Here is a 22,064-nt window from a genome sequence, read left to right as displayed (position 1 = left end):
TAATTTTAAAATCATAACGAAAGTACCATTGGTCACAAATGATTCAATAATATCATCGAAATGAATTTAAAAATGTCTCAATATATCCAAATTGGTGGAATTAGCAATCACTTGGTCGATGTTCAGTATTTGATTAATTTCTCGTACCAACATTTTTTTGGATCATTCTATCACAATGTTGTTTACCTAACTAGCGTGATTTGTATGTTATTGCTTTGATCCGAGTTTAATTAGAGCGCATCAATATACAACGACTGCGGACTCTCAAATAATATTATTTCTCAAATAATAATAATAATAACCAATGACAACTAATTACAACCACCTTGGATCAGGTACACACAAACTCTAGAACCTAATGTATTTCTTCTAATATAATTGTACAACTTATAATTGTTGATGAATCCAAGTAGGCTTATAACTTTAGATTAAATTCTTCAATCCATCGTGGTTAGTATTATACACACACATATATATATATATATATATATATATATATATATATATATATATATATATACATATGTTCTTCTTTTATTTATTTTTTTTGGACAAAACCTTGTAACATTTATTGATAAAAGATAGTGTCTCTCGTTGTAAGATTGACTAGCCAAGATGAAAAACTCTCAGACATCCATAAAAAAGAGGAACAAACAAATTTCGCCAAAGAGTGGACCACTTCATTGCCCGTCCTCCAGGCATGAAAAATAGAAATAATGTTAGAAAGAAAATTAACGATCTGATCTCTGAAGCACACAGACCTACATAGCTCAAAGGTTTCGTGACTGCTTTCACTGTCAAAAGTGAATCGAAAGAGACATAAACTTGTTGAAAGTCTTTTTCTAGGATGACACTAAGTCCTTCTTTGATAGCGAATAATTCTCCCATAACATCTGATTCTAGTTTCGCGAAGGAACGACCAAATGCAGCCAACAACTGACCGTCTTCATTACGAATCACACCCCTACACCACATCGGTTCTCCACCTCCTGAAAGATGACTTCTACATCCAAACGGAGTTGACCATACGATGGAGGTATCCATGAACTCGGTCCTGGACAAGCAGAAGGGATTGCGCTAGTTACGACAGCCTGCATCACATGAAGATAATTTTCAAGATTGGTGGACACAGCTAGGGCCTCTCGTGGCTCACTAATGTGCAATACCCGACACCGAGCACCCTATACTAACCAAGCCAAGCTTGGCAGACAAACTCCTCAAATTCAGATCTGTTTATGTTGTCCAGCAGCCACCAGAACATCTCTTGTATATCATTACTTTGTTCTTGTTTCAACCTCCTCCAAATATCATTATTCTTCCGGAGTTCACTTATTCCAGGACATGAAAAGAGAAAATGGCAAGTAGTATCTTCAAAGTTATGAAAAAATGCACCAATTCATGGCAGGAACGTGATGTTTCCCAAGATTTATTCCCATGGGAATGATATTATGAATACACGCCACAAGAAAAGACAGATTTTAGGAGGGATTGAGAGTGACCATGCTGACCGCCACCATTGCTATAATAGGGATGAGTTCGACTGATTTTCAGGTGTATCATGTAGACCAATCCCAAATATCTATCCACTTTTAACAGAGTATTGTCCTTTTGAATCATATTTCCAGAATATGATATTACTCTACTCAATATTAGATTGAGACAGCTTTAGAATATCATTTGCTACATAAGGTAGACAAACAATATGGATAAATGGTGCATTCCACTTGTGTTTAATCATCAAAGAATTGACTTTTATTCCCTCACGAAGATGAACAGTGCTAAGACCGAGTTTCCCCAAAACGAAAGAATCCATCTAGTGAAAAATATCAACTGAATTTACCATCTCCAATCCTCCAGCAAAGACCAGCCTCCAAGAGACCAAGAGGTCTCTACCCCAAATCATCGACCGCCACATATAAGTAGAGATGACAAAAATTCCTGAAATCCTGATCCTTCACAAATCTCATCTAATTCATTAAAATTTTATACCTAACAAATTTGTGGAACTTATAAGCTCCAAAACAAATTATAAGTTATTTTGGAGAACTTATAAGCTTAGCCAAACACTCACTTAGTTCCTGTCATGCCCCGGGCCCAGGCCCGTGCCTGTGTGACTGCACAATGGCCCCTATAGCAACTACTTTGTATTCGTCATCGCTTTACGAAAATGATTAACCCAAGTTGCTATAGAAGTCCATTGTAGCCCATTTAAACTCATTTTAAACCTTTCATTTTTCCCATGTCGGACAGGGGTCTCACAATCACCCCTCCCTCAGAATGCGACTTCCTCGTCGTGACCTAAACTCTCGATCCACCAGCACTGGGAATCTAGAGGTGACTTCTATGGGTTCAAGAGATGGCTCCCGTCATGTAGCACTTTGCCCCGCAGGTTCAAAAGGTGACTCCCACGCACGTAGCACTTTGTCCAGCATCGCACTTATTTCCAGGGGTCTGCCGGCTGGGGACCGTCTCTGATACCATTCTGTCACGCCCCGGGCCCAGACCCGTGCCTGAGCGACTACACAATGGGCCCCTATAGCAACTACTTCGTATTTGTCTCCGCTTTACAAAAATGATTAACTCAAGTTGCTATAGAAGTTCATTGTAGCCCATTTTAAACTCATTTTAAACCTTTCATTTTTCCCATGTGGGACAGGGGTCTCATAGTTCATTTACCGCGGAGTGAGAAAATTGGAAGACCAAGATATACCTCATGCCCCTGGACCACCGGAATATTAAGAGTTTTTTTTAATACACTCAATCATATCAGACCTTGTATTAGGGGAGACAGATAAAGCCGACTTCTCAAAATCTATCAATTGACCCGAAGCAAATTCATATGTTCTCAAAAATTCCTTAACACTGTTACAATCTTCCACAGAAGCCTGGAAAAATATGAGTTTATCATCCGCAAAAAATAAATGTGTCAACGTGGGGCAAGTAAAAGCGATCTTAACTCCCTTAAGTCGTCCTTGGAATTACAATGGGGAGAGTGTTTTTCTCAATCACGTGACAATCAGGGTTAGATCTAAATGCTATGCCAATTAATATATACATATGGTGTCATAGCTACCGAGTCATTTATGGATGTTTTAGAGACAAATTGTTTTTAAAAGTAATCATGATCTTGTGTGTTAATATATTTTTGGACATTTCAATTTTCACATGAGATGTTGATATTTTATACATACTAATGTTTTTTTTCCCCATACTTTGCATGCTTATGCAGTTGAAATAATTGTCTAATCATGATATATAATTTTTGTTGGAGGTTTTAACTTTAATTTTATAGTGTGTATATATATATATATATTAAACAGATCCAAAGAAACATAAAAACTTATCAAAACATATTATATGTATCAGGATGTTACAAAGATTGTGTGTTAATTTCAGGCCAATCCAACGGATGGATTGTGAGATTCGAATTTTTGAAAAGTAATGCTCAGAACAAAAGCGAGAACGTGATTTTGCGACTTCTGAGATTTACTGGAAATGTTTGACTCGTTAGAATCAAATCTCCACCGTTCAGATTGAAGATCCAGATGTTTTAAAGCTTCAGTTTAAATTTCAGATCAATCCAACGGTTAGATTAGAAGATATGATTTTTCCACAAAAGCTGCTCAGTGCTGGAAAAAGAAGGCAGCGGCGCCTACACTTTGTCTCTACTCCTTGGCTTCCTAATAAACGCTCCAAGCACACAAATTCAAATTCAAATCTTTGCCAACTATAAATAGAGGCTTGCCAAGACCATTTAGAGACATCCCAACTCATCTCTTCTCTCCTTTGCAAGCAATTTCTCACTATCAAAGTGTTTGTGTGATATATTTGAGAGTGTTTGTAAAAAATAGTTTGTGAGTTGGTTGTGCTATTGTTGTAAACACTTGAGTGTGAAGCCAAGTGTGTTGTGCTATCGTTGTAAGCACTTGAGTGTGAAACCAAGTGTTGTGTTGAGGCTATCCTTGGAGCCCTTAAGGCCAAGAGTGTTGAGTTGTATCGGCGCGGTGATCGTGTCAAGTTGTAAGGCTATCCTTGGAGCCATCAAGGCCAAGACGTTCGAAGTGCTAGTGGATCCTTGGTTAATCGACTTAACCAAGAAGGGGAGACGTAGACGATTTATCGTCGAACTTCCATAAACATCTCTTATCCCTTTTACTGCTTTATTTACATTACGTATTTATTTACCGCACTTATTTATTTGATTGCTTAAGTCTTCCACTTGCGTACTTGCATAATCACTTTAAATTGCTAAAGTTGCCAATAGAACCTAAATTCCCCCCCATTAGGTTCTAACAAGTGGTATCAAAGCCATTTGAAAATACTTTTCAAATCCTTTTTATGGCAAACCTAGCGAGTGATTATGCTCAAGGGCAATCTACTAATCGTCCTCCTCTTTTAATGGCATAAACTATGGGTATTGGAAAAATCGTATGTCCCTATATATCCAATCCGTAGACTATGACCTATGGAAAGTGACGGTGAAAGGTCCCTATACACCTATGAAAATAGTTGATGGGGTTGAAATTCCTAAGGGAATGGATGACTTTTCAAAAGAGGACATGAAATTAATTTCGCAAAATGCTAAAGCTATGAATATCTTGCATTGTTCCTTAGATATGAACAAGTACAACCGGATATCGATGTGCTCATCTGCTAAAGAGATATGGGACAAGCTAGAGATATGTCACGAAGGCACCAACCAAGTGAAAGAAACAAAGATCGACTTACTCCAACTCAAATACGAAACATTTGAGATGAAATCCAACGAAGATGTTGACACCATGTTCCGAAGGCTTACTCAAATCATCAATGAGTTAGCACAATTGGGAGAACAATATCCTACCAAGCAAGTTTGGAGGAGAGCTCTTCGTGCCCTACCAAAAGAATGGGATGCAAAGAGAACCGCCATCATCGAATCCAACAAAGGGGACACTGCCGCCTATGATCTTGATCAACTACATGGGACCCTAAAAACCCATGAGTTAGAAGTGTCCACAAGAAAAGAATCAAAGAAAGAAGATGTCAAGCACAAAGGGATAGCCTTGACTACACAAGTCGAAGAAGATGACGATGATGACATGGCTCTCTTCGCAAGAAAATTCAAGAAATTCATGCGAGGAAACAAATTCAAAAAGGACAAGAAACCTGAGAAAGAAGTGACCTGCTACAACTGTCAACAACAAGGTCACTACGCCAATGAATGCCCACTCAAGAAGAAAGTGGACAAAGGAAAGAAGAAAGCCCTACTAGCTACCTGGAGTGATAGCGACGACGACGACGAGGAAGCAAACTTCTGCTTAATGGCTAAAAGTGATGACATCGTCTCTGACGACGATGACGAGGTACCTACTTACGATGAACTCTTACATGCTTATAAAGATATGTTTGATATGGTTAAGGTTCTTAGAAAAGAGAATAGAAATCTTAAAAAGGAATTAGAAACTAAGGAGCATGATAACCTTAGACTTAAGAATGACTTAGATCACTTAGAAAAATCTTTCGATAAATTCAATGTGAGTAGCAATAAATTGAACAACCTACTTAGCATGCAGAAATGTAGCTTTGATAAGGGAGGAATAGGCTATGGTAAAAAGTCTATAGACTTTGCTAGTCTAATAGCTAAAGCTAAAATGAGATCAACCCCTACTTGTTCTTATTGTTGCAAATCTGGTCATGTTAGACATAAATGCAGATCATTGAAATATCAATATGTTCAAAAGAGCTATATGAAATGGAGGCCTAAGAGTACTTAACAACTCATTAGTCGGCATTATGAGATCAAAATCTAAGGGAGTTCAATATAGACCGGCTTAAAAATGCCTTGACTTGCGGCTGGTCTCCCTGTTGAACGTTGCTCTGTCCAAGGAAATAGGTTTTTAAAGTGGCCATATGCCCTACCTACTACTGGGAGCACTCTTGGAAAGTGGCGATGATGTTGCTATGAGAGACTGAACTCTTAGAAGTCTATTTTGTATCTCTCTTTTCTAACATTGTGGACCCAAAAGAACTAAAGGGTACCAAAATCAATTATTTTCAGGGAAACAAGAAAAATGCTCTCCCTAGCATATGGTATCTAGACAGTGGATGTTCTAGACATATGACGGGGAACAAGGATCTTCTTCAATCAATCAAACCAAAGGAGAAGGGGACTGTCACCTTTGGAGACAACAGCAAAGGAGTAATTGAAGGCATCGGCTCAATAGGTATATCTAATTCTTGTCTAATTGATGATGTACTCCTAGTGAAAGGACTTAAGCATAATCTACTAAGCATAAGTCAATTGTGCGATAGAGGTTATGAAGTCAAATCCACTCCCCAACACTGCACTGTATCATTTATTAGTGACAAATCCATAAATTTCAAAGGATATAGAAGTGAGAACGTTTACAAGGTCTCTTTAAATAATTTATCTTTATCAAATATAAAAAGCCTTGTATCCGTGAATGTTGATGACAACATTCTTTGGCATAGACGATTGGGTCATGTTGGTCCTAGTACCATCGAAAAACTTTTAAAACTTGACTTAGTCGTTGGTATGCCAAAACTTGATTTGAAACTTGATTCTGTTTGTGATGCGTGTCAATTTGGCAAACATACAAGGGAATCTTTTAAAAGCAAAAATTTTGTATCCACTTCTATGCCCCTTGAACTTCTCCACCTAGATCTATGTGGTCCCTCGAGGAACGCTAGTTTAGGAGGAAAGCTTTATGCGTTTGTCATTGTAGATGATTTTTCACGTTACACGTGGACATTGTTTTTAGCTCACAAAAATGATGCCTTTGAGTATTTTAAAACTTTTGCTAAACGAGTTGAGAATGAGAAAAATCTTTCAATAAAACAGATCCGTAGTGACCACGGAACTGAATTTCAAAATGAGAATTTTTCAAACTTTTGTATAGAAAAAGGCATCGGTCACAATTTTTCTTGTCCTAGGACTCCTCAACAAAACGGGGTCGTTGAGAGGAAAAATAGGACACTAGTAGATGGTTTCCTCAAGCTTAAATGATATAGATGCTACAGTTGAGGAAACACCACTTCCTAAGGAATGGACACATCACAAAGATCATCATAAAGATCTGATAATTGGAAGTTCATCAAAGGGAGTATCTACTCGCTCTTCTCTCAATAATATTTGTAATCATCTTGCTTTTGTTTCTCATGTTGAGCCAAAATGTGTTGATGATGCTTTACTTGATGATTCCTGGATTATTGCTATGCAAGATGAGTTAAATGAATTTAAACGCAATAATGTTTGGGATCTTGTTTCTAGGCCGCATGATAGACCTGTGATAGGTACTAAATGGGTGTTTAGAAATAAACTTGATGAGCATGGCACCATCACTAGAAACAAGGCTAGGCTCGTAGCTAAAGGATATAGTCAAGAAGAAGGCATTGATTATGATGAGACTTATGCTCCTGTTGCCCGTCTTGAATCCATTCGTATGTTACTTGCTTTTGCATGCTCTAGAAATTTTAAATTATTTCAGATGGATGTTAAAAGTGCTTTCTTGAATGGTGATTTGAAAGAAGAGGTCTATATTGAACAACCTGATGGCTTTGTTGATAATTTTTTATCTGATCACGTATATAGACTCAACAAAGCTTTGTATGGATTGAAACAAGCTCCTCGAGCTTGGTATGAAAAACTCTCTTCTTTTCTTATTACCAATGGCTTTACTAGAGGAATTGTTGATATTACTTTGTTTACCAAACATGACAAAGATGATTTATTAATTGTGCAAATTTATGTTGATGACATAATTTTTGGTTCTACTAATGAAACTCTTTGTCAAGAATTCTCTAAGTTGATGCAGGAACACTTCGAGATGAGTATGATGGGGGAACTTAACTATTTCCTCGGATTACAAATCAAACAGTGCAAGGATGGGTTCTTTGTGAACCAAAGCAAATACATCAAGGAGATTCTAAAGAAGTTTGGAATGGAGAACACAAAAGCATCATCCACACCGATGAGCACATCAATCAGACTCGACAAGGATGAAAATGGTAAAACTGTAGATCAATCTTCCTTTCGTAGTATGATTGGCTCCTTATTATATGCTACTGCTAGTAGACCGGACATTATGTTTAGTGTTTGCTTGTGTGCACGATTTCAATCATGTCCAAAAGAATCACATTTGTTCGCCTTAAAACGCATTTTCAAATATCTTTCAAATACTCCAAATCTCGGCTTGTGGTATTCGAAAAATTCTTTCTTTGATTTAAAAGCTTATTGCGATGCCGACTTTGGTGGATATAAGGTGGACCGGAAAAGCACTAGTGGAACCTGTTTCTTTTTAGGAAACTGTTTGGTTTCTTGGTTTTCCAAAAAGCAAAACTGTGTTGCGTTATCAACGACCGAAGCCGAATATATGGCTGCCGGTAGTTGTTGTGCGCAAATTCTTTGGATGAAGCATCAATTGCTCGACTATGGCGTCTCTTTTTCAAAAATCCCTATTTTCTGTGACAACACTAGCGCCATATGTCTTACAAAGAATCCGATTCAACATTCGCGCACCAAACATATTGACATTCGTCATCATTTTATTCGTGACCACATCGAACGAAATGAAGTTGAACTTCAATATGTTGACACTAAAAATCAAATTGCCGATATTTTTACAAAACCACTAGATGAAAATACTTTTATTCGTTTGCGTGGTGAACTTGGCATGATTGAGTTGTAATCACTTGTGGACATAAATAAATTTAATGTCATATTAAGGGGGAGCTTAATATAAAATTTGAGCAACTTAAATTTGGATAATACAAATTAATTGTATTTATTCAAAGTTATAAAGCTCACATTTTATGTGAAATTTATGTGTTGCTTTTTAGAAATCATATTTAATTATCATGTTTTGCATTTATTTTTCCAGTCTTTTTGATTATCACAAAAAGGGGGAGAATTAGTTTGGTTAAATACTTTAACTAAGGGGGAGAGTTAGTTTGCTTAAATGCATAGAGAATAAAAAATTTGGTTATTTGATAAACAAACTCTTCTTAACTAATTGTTTAATTTAGAAGGAGTTTTATTCATGCAATTATATTGTGCAAATTTAAATTATTTATTTAATATTGTACATTTATTTCTCCTATTTAACCAAGTTTTGTGATCATCAAAAAGGGGGAGATTGTTACGCCTTAAACGCATACAAATCTCGTGTTATGAGATTAATGTTTTTAATGCATTAACAAATCTCATATTATTATGTTTTGATGATTACAAAACTCGGTTAATTGTTACTAACCATTTAAAGTGAGACTTTGCAGATTAGATCATATTAACAATCAAATTCTTGGAAGTTACTTTGAAGTTGTAAAAGAAATGGACAAGGACAAGCCAATATTATAAAGCAGAAACTTGCAAAATTCACCGGGCACTTTCCGGTCATCCAAATCAGATCTCCAACAATGAAAATCAAGATCAGGATGTTCTCAAGTTTCTCTCCAAATTTCATAGCAATCCAACGGCTGGATATGGAGATATGATTTATTTAACAAAGCTGCACAGTACTTACTTCTGCAAGGAATGAACTATGAAGACTCAACTTCAGAAAATAACTGGGAATGCTTCGGTTATTAAAATCCGATCTCCACCGATCACATGGATTTCCATGATGTTTTAAAGTCTCTATCCAAATTTCAAATCAATCCAATGGTTGGATATGGAGTTATGATTTTTTCAAATATGTTGAACAGTAGCTATTTCTGCAAGGAGCTAACTGCTGAAGTATCGTATTCAGAAGACTACTGGAATCGATGGAGGCATCCAAATCCAATCTCCACCAATCACGATCAATATCAGGATGTTACAAAGATTGTGTGTTAATTTCAGGCCAATCCAACGGATGGATTGTGAGATTCGAATTTTTGAAAAGTAATGCTCAGAACAAAAGCGAGAACGTGATTTTGCGACTTCCGAGATTTACTGGAAATGTTTGACTCGTTAGAATCAAATCTCCACCGTTCAGATTGAAGATCCAGATGTTTTAAAGCTTCAGTTTAAATTTCAGATCAATCCAACGGTTAGATTAGAAGATATGATTTTTCCACAAAAGCTGCTCAGTGCTGGAAAAAGAAGGCAGCGGCGCCTACACTTTGTCTCTACTCCTTGGCTTCCCAATAAACGCTCCAAGCACACAAATTCAAATTCAAATCTTTGCCAACTATAAATAGAGGCTTGCCAAGACCATTTAGAGACATCCCAACTCATCTCTTCTCTCCTTTGCAAGCAATTTCTCACTATCAAAGTGTTTGTGTGATATTTGAGAGTGTTTGTAAAAAATAGTTTGTGAGTTGGTTGTGCTATTGTTGTAAACACTTGAGTGTGAAGCCAAGTGTGTTGTGCTATCGTTGTAAGCACTTGAGTGTGAAGCCAAGTGTTGTGTTGAGGCTATCCTTGGAGCCCTTAAGGCCAAGAGTGTTGAGTTGTATCGGCGCGGTGATCGTGTCAAGTTGTAAGGCTATCCTTGGAGCCATCAAGGCCAAGACATTCGAAGTGCTAGTGGATCCTTGGTTAATCGACTTAACCAAGAAGGGGAGACGTAGACGATTTATCGTCGAACTTCCATAAACATCTCTTATCCCTTTTATTGCTTTATTTACATTACGTATTTATTTACCGCACTTATTTATTTGATTGCTTAAGTCTTCCGCTTGCGTACTTGCATAATCACTTTAAATTGCTAAAGTTGCCAATAGAACCTAAATCCCCCCCCCCCCATTAGGTTCTAACATGGACTGTGTCCCCAGATGCTAACTACCCATGACCCATCAGTCACTGAGCACTAGACATCAACCGTCCAGACAGGGCTGAGCGGCCCTACGTGGCTCATCTCACAAGATGGACAGACACAATATGATATGCACATGCTGCATAATAATATGACACACAAATGCAACATATAAGCATGCAAAACCCGCTGGCTATCTCAGTCTGTACTTACGTACCTTACTACAGGCAGTTCCTAGCAGTCCCGCTCTAGGTTCCAAGCCTATATCAGCTCTACAATGCAAATACCCATGCATCAATAATTAAGCTCTAAAAGCCTTAACTAATCTATTGCATACTCCTAAATAATTTAAGGAGACCATAGCTATACCTGCGTCCGTCGTCAGCCTGCTGATGACAATTGCCTCAAAACTTAGGCATATCTTCGCCTCGACGTCGGGATCGCTATGCCACTTCCGGATTCTCAATAGGATGCCTAGAACTCCCTAGATCTGAGTTAGAAGGCTTAGGAATCAGAGAGAAGAGAGGGAAAGGTGCACTTGAAAATGAAATCTTGGCCCCCTATTTATAGATGGAGTTCGGAGCCTCCGAACCCGATTCGGAACGTCCGAACACGATCGGAACCTCCGATCCCACCTTCGGAGCGTCCGATCGCCAAATATTACGTCAGCCATGACGTCACCTTGCTGACGTAAGCGATGATGTGTGCCCTGGTCCCGATCGGAACGTCCGATCTTGCCGACGGAGCTTCCGATCCTGAGTTCGGATCCTCCGATCCAGTTCGGAGCCTCCTGACTTGGTTCGGAGCTTCCGAACCCTCCGGACCTTCGGGACCTTTCCGGCTATTTTCGAGTGTTCTGAATCCATTTCTGGACTCTGTTTACCGATTTGGAATTTCCTTAATCATGTTTTACTTAATCTAAACATGATTACTCGATTAATATACTCATTAATCTCTAGTTCTGGATACGGGTTACTACAGTACCTAACACCGAAGTCTGAACTAAGCTGAAGAAGACAACCCCTAGCTACCTTAGGTCCAAGTCCCGACCCGACCTGGTCTCAAGACTGACCCGACCTGACCTCTCCCTTCAAGCCCCACCTGAACTGCTCCTGGTCAAGCCCGACCTGAACTGCTCCTGGTCAAGCCCCGAGCTACTCCTTCCCAAACTCCCGAGCTACTCTTTCCCGAGCTCCCGAGCTCTCGAGCTACTCTTTGATCCGAGTAGAACTAAGAAGTGAGATGAAATGGTGTACAAATGACCGAACTCTCAACTCCTATTTATAGAGGATGAGCTGGGACAGGTGTCAATCGAGTGCATGACACCTAGCAGGATACTAATCGTGTTTTAGCTCCAGCCACGTGTCCATTCCCGACCTGAATACCATGTGTTCTTCCCATGACCGAACACTACCCTGGTCTTGCACATCACTTTCTTGAGCACCCAAAGCCCCAACCCAAGCCAAACACAAACACATTCCCGAGCCCTAGCTCCAAGCCCGAGCTCTAGCTCAATGCCCGAGCTATTGTTGAACAACCATGACCGACCCGAGCTACTCATGATCGACCCAAGCTACTCATGTCATGTGTTCTTGTTAATAAAATATAATTAATCAATTAATCTTATAAATTGGAATTGGGCTACTACATATCGAGCACGTGTGGCAGCCATAATATTATCCAATGAAAATGGATTATTAAAAAACAAGTTTGAGTAATTAATAATTTGTCATTAAACTTATGGTTAAGAAGTTATGAAAGTATTGGATTTTGAATAGTGCAAGTACGTCGATCTGTTGGTTTAAATTATGTAATGAAGATGAACATGGTTGTTGCAAATTCTTATTTTTTTTCCGAATCATGGTTGTTGCAATTCTTAATGATCTAAAATCGTGCATGAACTACATTTAGAATTTTTGATACGAACGTGTACAATGTCTAGGTACAGAAACTACCTGATCGAGTATAGAAATTATTCAGTACAAAAAAGACCAGATAGAGTACATTGGTGTTGTAATCAAGCACAGTGTTCACATGATTTGAGTACAATACGTCCTCGATCGAGCACAAGTACTACTTGATGATGGACAATTAAAGAAAGTACAAAATATAGCATATTAAGTACATTAAGTTCCTAATCGAGCATCATTTGCACATGAATTGAGTACTATATTTCGTGAATCGAGCACAACCTAGAGTGAGTCATATTAAACAAGCTAAGGAGCACAAATGATTTTCCAGATGAAGTTATAGAGGGAAAATGTCATGGTGCACAATCATGGTCAGTAAACATCTAAAAACTTCAAGATATTAGTGACACAATATCTTCAATCTAGATGAATACATATGAGAAAAAAATGTTTCACTAGTAAAGTAGAGGAAATTATAATGTTTCATAGTACAACCACTTATTTTGGTATTCTATTGAGACTAAAATTTACAAGATCTTGTAGCAAGATGGATCCAATATATTGATTTAAATTGTTGATGAGGCTAATATCCTACTTTACGAGGGACAAGGAAAGAAATTATTGAGTACAAAAAAGACTGGATAAAGTACATTGGTGTTGAAATCAAGCACAGTGTGCACAAGATTTGAGTACAATATGTCCTCGATCGAGCACAAGTACTACTTGATGATGGACAATTAAATAAATTACAAAATATAGCAGATTAAGTACATTAAGTTCCTAATCGAGCATCGTGTGCACATGAATTGAGTACTATATTTCGTGAATCGAGCACAACCTAGAGTGAGTCATATTAAACAAGCTAAGGAGCACATCAAAGCAAACCAAGTCTCTGACAATATTTCCAAAGACAAAAAAATCACATAATGCGTAAACCACCAATGTTTCCACTTGAACGTGTACGTCTTTTCACAGGTATCAGCATCCTTGATTCTCCTTCTATCCCTCTCTTTTTCATGTTCACATGTTAAATAATATTTCAGGTGTCTGTCATAAACTATAAAAGAGTAATATTAAAACGAAACTAGCTGAAATATATTTAGTAGTAACTAAAATATTGAAACATCATATACGTCAAACATTAATAGCTAGTTTATAGCTTCTTTGCAGCTACGCCGGTTGTGGCCTCCCGTATGACAACGACTACACTTTGAAACACGTGATTCCACTTGCGATGGTATCCTCTTAGTCCTCCTACGGCCTGGCTGACTTCTCACATCAGGAGCATTGATTAAATTTTCATCATCAACATAAGACTCATCCATGTCAAAAGTCGGGATAGGATTGATAATTCCTTTGTATGCTTTCCGGTACATCTCAATTTTGAAATACTTGTCGCAAAAATCATAAAACGACATTGACTTTGACTCAATAGCGGCACAAGCATGCTTGCATGAAATCTTATTGGTTTTCCAATATCTACATGAACAAGTCATGCCTATTAAATCAATAGCAAATGATTTTTCACCGTCAACCACTTCAAACCTCCAATTACAAGACCGGTTCACTCTCAACTTTCGAGATTCACATATACGCAAGCAATAGCCTTCTCTTTTTTCGGGCTTAATTCTTTAACCATCACCGATGTTGATTCACGTCGACGGTGCATCATGTTCATGATTTGCACACGTATATGGTCCACCATACCCACAATAGGGAGATACCGAGCTGCTTTAATCCAATTATTCCAACACTCTGCTATGTTATTATTTATAACACCCCATCTATCACCAAGAAACAATGCATTTGCCCAACTTTGTGGCTCAGAATTTACAATAAAATCCCTAGAAAGTGGCATGGACTCTAGGATATTGTTTATATGTTGTTCATATTCTTTCAAAGATGGAGCATACGCAGCTTTCTTGAAAACTGAAGACCAATGTTTTTTATTATGTTTTGGATAGCTTCGCAACACCTAAAATCATAAAAAAACAGATTAAAAACATATATTTATATACAAATAAAAAATAATCATCTATATAAGAGTAAGTAACTGACTATTTACCTGCTTCACAAAATTATCAACTAAATGTCTCAAACAATATGCATGGTGACTTCCCGTAAATAGTAGCTTAACTGCCTTGATAATACCAGGATGTCTGTCAGAAGAAAAAAAAAGTGTACTCACTGAATGGAATGCTTTGATATGAAAGCAGAACACTTCTCAAGTGATAACAAAACCATTCCCAATTTATATCATTCTTCGCATCCACTACAGAATAAGCAATTGTGAAAAGATCATCATTCGCATCCTTCGACACAACAAGTAGAATACAACCTTTATACTTATTCTTTATATGAGTCTCATCCAAAAATATCAACGGTCTATAACCAGTAACAAAACCAACTCCATCCACAACTCTTTTCAGTACAAGTAGCAATGACTTTTTTGCTATCATTTTTTCTGTATAAAAATGATTGTCTTGTAGCAATAGCATAATTTTTAACACATCTTCTAAATTCAGCAACATCCTTGAATGTTTGACCTATACCACGGATACAATTAATCCAAACATCTAGTGTATTGCACAACGCGGCTTGATCGGCTTCATTACCACTATTTGATTGTCTGTCTTCTTCATCAACCACCCTTGCCAATTTGATATAAACTTGTTAAGTGCAAGATATACAAATAAGTACTTAACCTACACAATGTCGAATATTGGATTTAAATAATATTAATATTGCCAAATAATTCATATCATGTGCACTTTTGCTAAATATGCATTCAACTATATATCAGTCTTTACTAAGCAATAATCTTCAAGAAAAATGTATTTATATTATAATACTAGAACACAAATTATATAACCATAATATTTTCAAATTTTGCACGATGTCAAGCTTAGAAGATGTAATGAAAATATTAAAAAAATCAAAATAAAATATGGAGACCAATCTAATATATTTTACCTCTCAAAATTTAGGCCGCTGAAATGTTCGCTTTTACTCTCCGCCCTCAATTCAATCATGGTAAGCTTCATACACATATGAAGATGAATCATATTTAGGACATCGTCGTCGTCATTCAAAGTCACGTACATCTTGTGTTGCGGAGCTAAGTATTGCAGAATCATAGATTCTGGAGTAATCTCAGCACATTTTTTTTCAAGCTTCACAAATATATCCATCAAACTACAACCGCTGAATATTAAAATCACAAATAGCTGCTTCTTGCACTTACAACTACCCAAAAATAAAAGGTTGCAAGACCCACTTCCAGATTCCATGTTGAACCTAATATACAATAATAACTTAATTGATATGCACGTTTCAATACTCTAAAGAATTTTCAAACAATTTTAAAAAAAGTTAACAAATTTTTCATTAAAGAAAATAAAAAATAAATTTAAGTAAATTGTATTCCTGTAAAGAGGAACACATCCACTTTTTCAATAAAGAAAATCATTTTCAAACAAAATTTAAAAAATAAATAATTTTTTTATTAAATAACTAACTAAACAATAAATTTTAAGGATAAAATTGTATTCCTGTAAAGATGAACACATTTAATTGCAATCAAGCAAACTTTAGATTAAAATATTTTGTTAAGATGAACACGTATAAAGAATTCTCAGACAAACTTTGACGCTTCAATATTCTGAAATGTTTTTAGTGATTATTAAAAATGATTTAAATTTTTCATTACAAAAATCAACAATAAAATTTGAGGATAAAATCCTATGCATCGAAAAATCTAAATATATTTAGATTAGCCATAAAGAATTTAGATACATGAAACACAAAACCAATAATAATACTAAACCATAAATATTAGAATTGAAATCGGTTGAATTCACAAAATGTTAAAAATTTATAGAAATTCGCACAATAATAGTCACAATATCAAAAAATCATTAACTGAAACAGATAAAAGAAAAATTCAATAAAAAACGATGCAATTTAAGATAAGAAATTCATAAAGATTTACGACAACTCACCTTGATTGGTTTTTTTCAAATATGCAATTCTAACTTCAAGAGTCGTTTAGCCTCACCAATTATTAACTTCAAGGTCTACGGATTTAATCCGCACGATGTACACCAAGATTCAAAAAACAAAAAACGAAGAGAAAAATCGATGGACTATGGTAAAGGAAGAATAAGCTCATGTGTCTCAAATTTAGATACGGAGCCTAACCGATTACTGGCACACGGTCAGTAGATTTCTCTTGCACGATCTCTTCCATGTTTGGGGTTAGGGTTGAAGTTTGGTACTGAAACACGATGGAAAGAGAATGAAAACCCAAATAAATAAAAAAAAATAAGGAATGTTATTTGTGGGTTTCAATTAAAATAAGGACAATTGGGTAATTTGATGTACATGGAAAGTCAAAACAAAGAAACAAGATTAGTCAGGAAGTGGGAATACATTTGACCGAGAAACTGATCGTAAAGTTGCAATTGGTATCGAGGATTTTAAGACAATTCACCTTTATAAATATCATATAAATTATCTACAAGTTAAATAAAGTTATTACACGTTCTGAAACTAAGTTACGAGAAGAAAATTGGTCTACTCCTGATTCTTCTGCCAATTTTTTTATATTTGTTTAATCTTTTAATTCAAATTTCAATTTTACGATATATCTTTCAATTTTACTCCTGTGCCTTTCATTTTATTATTATAATTTTAGTTTTTATTGTTCCATCAATAATGCCTTTCAATTTATTATTTTAATTTTAATTTTTAATACGGCATTACATACCTGACACAACATTATTAGCTTTCCACCCCCCCCGCCCCCCCCCCCCCCCCCCCCACCCTCTTTTTTTTTTTTTTTTATGTTTTTTGAAAATCCTCGCGACACTACACACTACATAACATTATTAGTATTTTTGATCGAAAATCCTAACATGACATTCTACATGCATGTCAAACAGAACATTCTCGTGATCCCGTCTGTGACAATGCACACGATACTACTAATTTTTTTTTTTCTTCATATTTTATTTTTTTCCAATTGTAACATGATATTACACTCAACAGTATCAATCGATGAGTCTTTTTTCATCAAAAATTATAACGTAACATTATACACACTGCAAAACATTACCCCTTTTTTCATCGAAAATTATAACGTAACATTATAAATACACATGACATAACAATATTAGTCTTTTTCCATAAAAAAAATCATAACGCGACTTTACACACGTCGAATGAAACACTACACACGTCAAACACAAGTACGCAACATTCCCATCCGTGATATTACATACAACGCTCTTAGTCTTTTTCATAAAAAATCTTGACGTGACATTGCACCGCCTTACATCATCGAAAATCTTAACGTGACATTATACACGTAACGCCTTACGTCAATGTTTCGTAGGCCAAAAAAACAAATAACAAAATAATGAACTAAAATAATTTTGACATAAACCGTAAAAACACTTGCAAAATTCCATCATATCCAAACTTTAATTGTACTCCTATATATAATTCTCAATTTTAACGTCTGCAATTAATTAATGACTCAAAATAATAACTAGCTAGAAAGACGAGTCTCTGCATATATAGAGCTATAAAATTAGAATATTTATCTTTAATTAATCAAATGTGCATGCTGCAATTAATACTACTAATACTATACAAAGACTCCTTAATCACATATAATCCACTGCACAAATCATATGATGATGATTTTCTAACCTTTTACATACAACAATACTATATACATATAGACATAGCTATTTGATCACCACAAATGAAACAATATATATTTATATATATATAGATATGAGTTTATTATAAAATCTCACAGCTTCCGAAACAATTATTTTATTTAATTAAAAGATCCATGCGAAAGGGACACCATTACTATCTTTTCCTGCAGGGTCCAAATGAGTCCCGAAAGCCCCGAGATCATCCACGATCCTGAAAGAAGTATCCTTGGCAGCCTCTGCCCACAGCGACGAATCATCAAACTCCGGCAAATTCACATTCAGATTCGCACCGCAATCCACGGTTGCCATCTCCTCCTGCGCGCGGCCGCCGCCACTCGAACCGTTTTCTTGATCAGGCGGAGATGATTGGTTCTGATGATGATCACTTTCCTGCAGCTGGTACAAATGGGGCAGGTTGAGCTTCGTGTCGGGGCCGTAGAGCTTCCGCGCGGCGACGTCGTAGGCGACGGCGGCGTCGTACGAGGTGTCGAAAGTCCCGAGCCAGACACGCTGGCCGCGGTTGGGCTCGCGTATCTCGGACACCCATTTCCCCCACGTGCGTTGCCTCACACCTTTGTAAGTGCACGAGGCGTTCTCCGGGCCACCTTTCCCTCTCATGCATCCTTTTCTTGAACTAGCCTGCGCACTAGTTTTCCGATGAACCACCCTTTTCTCGTCTCCTCCCCCAGAAGCAGAAATATTATTCGATTTCAACATTTGTTGGGATGAGCAAGAAAAAGGAGCGCTGGTGAAATAGAGAAAAGGGGTGGAGGAAAGCATTAATTTATAGGTGGGGAATGAAGAGATAGACTAAAGGGTTTGAAGTACATATACGTGTCTCCGGGGGAGGAGTGTGAGACTCATACTTGGCAACAGAGAAACTGGATTTAATTATCGTGTCTTTATTTATTTCCCAATTTTTAAAAAGAAAAAGAAAAAAATATGAAGCTCAGGTGGCGCCAAGGGACGAGGATGAAGATATATATATATTCATCATGTGCCTCAATTTCATTACTTTTGACATCACCTTGTGCGTCACTGTAATGTAATTTAATTTGCTTGCTGGAGATGCATGAGATAAGTTTCAAGTTTATTTCTTCGATCTCTGCTTTTGTTCCTACCTCCAAACAATAAGGAGCTATATGGTGGCTGTGTTTTTTTTTTACCATCCCATTTGCAAAGCCGTACCTGATCGAGTTTGATAAAATACGGGGTAAAATTCGATTCGTAAATAACAAATATGATTCAATAATATGTCAACAAATATTTGAAACAATTACATAAATACTACTATCATATAGATGTTTTAGATGTGATAATATTCTTCAAATCCATGTAATCTAGTTGTCAAATCATTTTGTCAATATACAATATGACTTAACCCTTTTAGTTAATATACTATGTAACATTTTTGATCAAATATAATTCTCGATTACTTCAACTTGAAAAGATTTTTTTTTTGGATGATATAACTGTTTCTGATATGGTTAACAAAATTTATAGGCAATATTAGTATTTAGAAATAAACCATTCACTTTTGTCAAATATTGTAGCTTATCAGTTAATCTTTTTCATTTGTTAATAACATTTTACGACAATCAACTCCAAACTTCTCACCATTAATGTCTGAACGTCAATTATTACTAAAAAAATAGTTGAAGCTTCATACAAAACTCCTTCAATCTTAATGTTTATTCGTTAATTTCTCCAAAAAAATTTAAAAAAAAAACTCAAAAGTTTCTTGATATTTTTTAAATTATTCAACAAAAACTTGGAAAAAAAATTAGGCTTGATCAATTATAAAAATATATTAAATATGGTATTTTTTATTTAACATTGGTTAGGATTTTTTTTTTTGAATTTCAAAATTGTGTATATAATTTTTTTTAAAAAAAATTAGGCCCCTTCCAAGGCCAGCCCTGAGGTGGAGGCCTCTTTGGCCTTATATAAGGTCAGGCCTGCCCATTTGGGAATATTGAGAAGTTTAATATACATGTAAATGTTTCGTGATAGAATGGTGTCACACTCGATCTATATTTGAAAGTAATTTTATGTTTTTTTTTTATGTTGCAGGTTGAATTTTCTGCTATTTTAATTTTATCCAAATTCATTTAATGATGTTTATCACAAAAAAGTTCGAATTCCAAGGTCTCTTATTATTATTATTATTATTATTATTATTATTATTATTATTATTATTATTATTATTATTATTATTATTATTATTATTATTATTATTATTATTATTATTATTATTATTATTATTATTTGTTTATTTTTTTTATTATTATTATTATTTTTAAACTGTGTGTGTTTCAGAAAAATAATTGTGCGTTTACACTTCAAGTCAATGTTTTCCTCTCGTAATTCAATAATCTATTACTTAAATTGCTTGCTATACATCAGTCATCACTGCTAAGGGAAATATTTCTTATATAAATTTTAGTTGATTTTAAAAACCTTTAATAACTTTTTTTTTACACTAGTAGTTATTTGCAAAGATTCCCGCTACATTGCTTCTTTATAATATATTAGTACTTCAACGCACGCATTGCGTGTCTTCTATTGTCTATTTTTTTAACTAAAAATAAATAATAATAATAATAAATAGTAAAATAAAAAATGAAATTTTTGTAAATAAATATTCATAAAAGTCAAAAAAATAATAAAATGACATTTTCGTAATTACATAACCATCCAAGGGTAAAATCACGAGGGAGGTCATATCAAAAGACCACTAAGGTGCTCTTGATTTATAATTTATTTATTTATATATGTAGTATAGATAGATATGATCTTGAATAATAATGTTTCAAATTTAATTTAGATTATAAAAAATTAAAATTTAAAAATTATCCATCTTTTTTTTTTTTTCAAATTGAGGATTAATTATATCTATTTTTCTTGATCTTTGTATAATTATCTCAATATAGATCTTGTGAAACTGAATAAGGGTGTAAATTCGGGTGGGACAGATGGACTCGATTTAGGTTGACGACCGACAAAGTATTGCTAAAAAAATTTTCAACTTGAACCTGAATAAATCCAAAAATAACCAACTCAAACTCGAATCCGACTAAACCGATCAACTCAAAGCAACTCGATTTGATTTTTTTATTTTTATTTTTTAACAAAATAATTTAATACACATAATAATAATAATAATAATAATAATAATAACAATAATCAATATATTTTGATTTAAATACATAGAAACAAAATATCGTGTATATATAATTTAAATTTGAAAGTTTAATTGTACAAAATTTAAAATACTACACAAAATAAACAATTATTTTTAAAAATAAAAATTTTACAAAATAATTATTAAATGATGAAAATCTATGATACAATATACAATAATTTTCTTTTAAACATACAATATATAAAAACTTAGTAAATATTTTTTAATTCTATTAAAAAAATATTTGGGTCATTTCGAGATGACCCAAATATGATCCAAATCGATTAAATTTTTGAAGTCAAATTTCGGGTCTAACTCAATTTGACTCAAACTCAAAAACTTCAACCCTAATCCTATATTTTTCTGATTGACTCGAGTTAGATTTAATTTTGACAACTTTACAAATGTACAATAAAAAATAAAATAAAAAATAATATGTTTTATTAAAAAAAATTAGCAAGACAAACAATTGTAAGTTGAAATGAACGAATTTTTAAAAAAGATT

General features: G+C 35.1%; 1 protein-coding gene across 1 annotated transcript; it reads right to left on the bottom strand.

The window, feature by feature from the left end:
- Positions 1 to 18,498: 18,498 nt before the first annotated feature.
- LOC140865977 (dehydration-responsive element-binding protein 2D-like) lies at positions 18,499 to 19,092 on the bottom strand. Its single transcript, XM_073270832.1, has one exon. It carries the CDS (start codon positions 19,090 to 19,092, stop codon positions 18,499 to 18,501), a length of 594 nt encoding a protein of 197 aa, XP_073126933.1.
- Positions 19,093 to 22,064: the final 2,972 nt, after the last annotated feature.

Source organism: Henckelia pumila, chromosome 1 (assembly GCF_033568475.1).
Source record: "Henckelia pumila isolate YLH828 chromosome 1, ASM3356847v2, whole genome shotgun sequence".
Classification (NCBI taxonomy): Eukaryota; Viridiplantae; Streptophyta; class Magnoliopsida; order Lamiales; family Gesneriaceae; genus Henckelia; species Henckelia pumila.
Note: the sequence above shows the minus strand (reverse complement) of the source record. Positions and strands in the feature narration are given on the sequence as shown.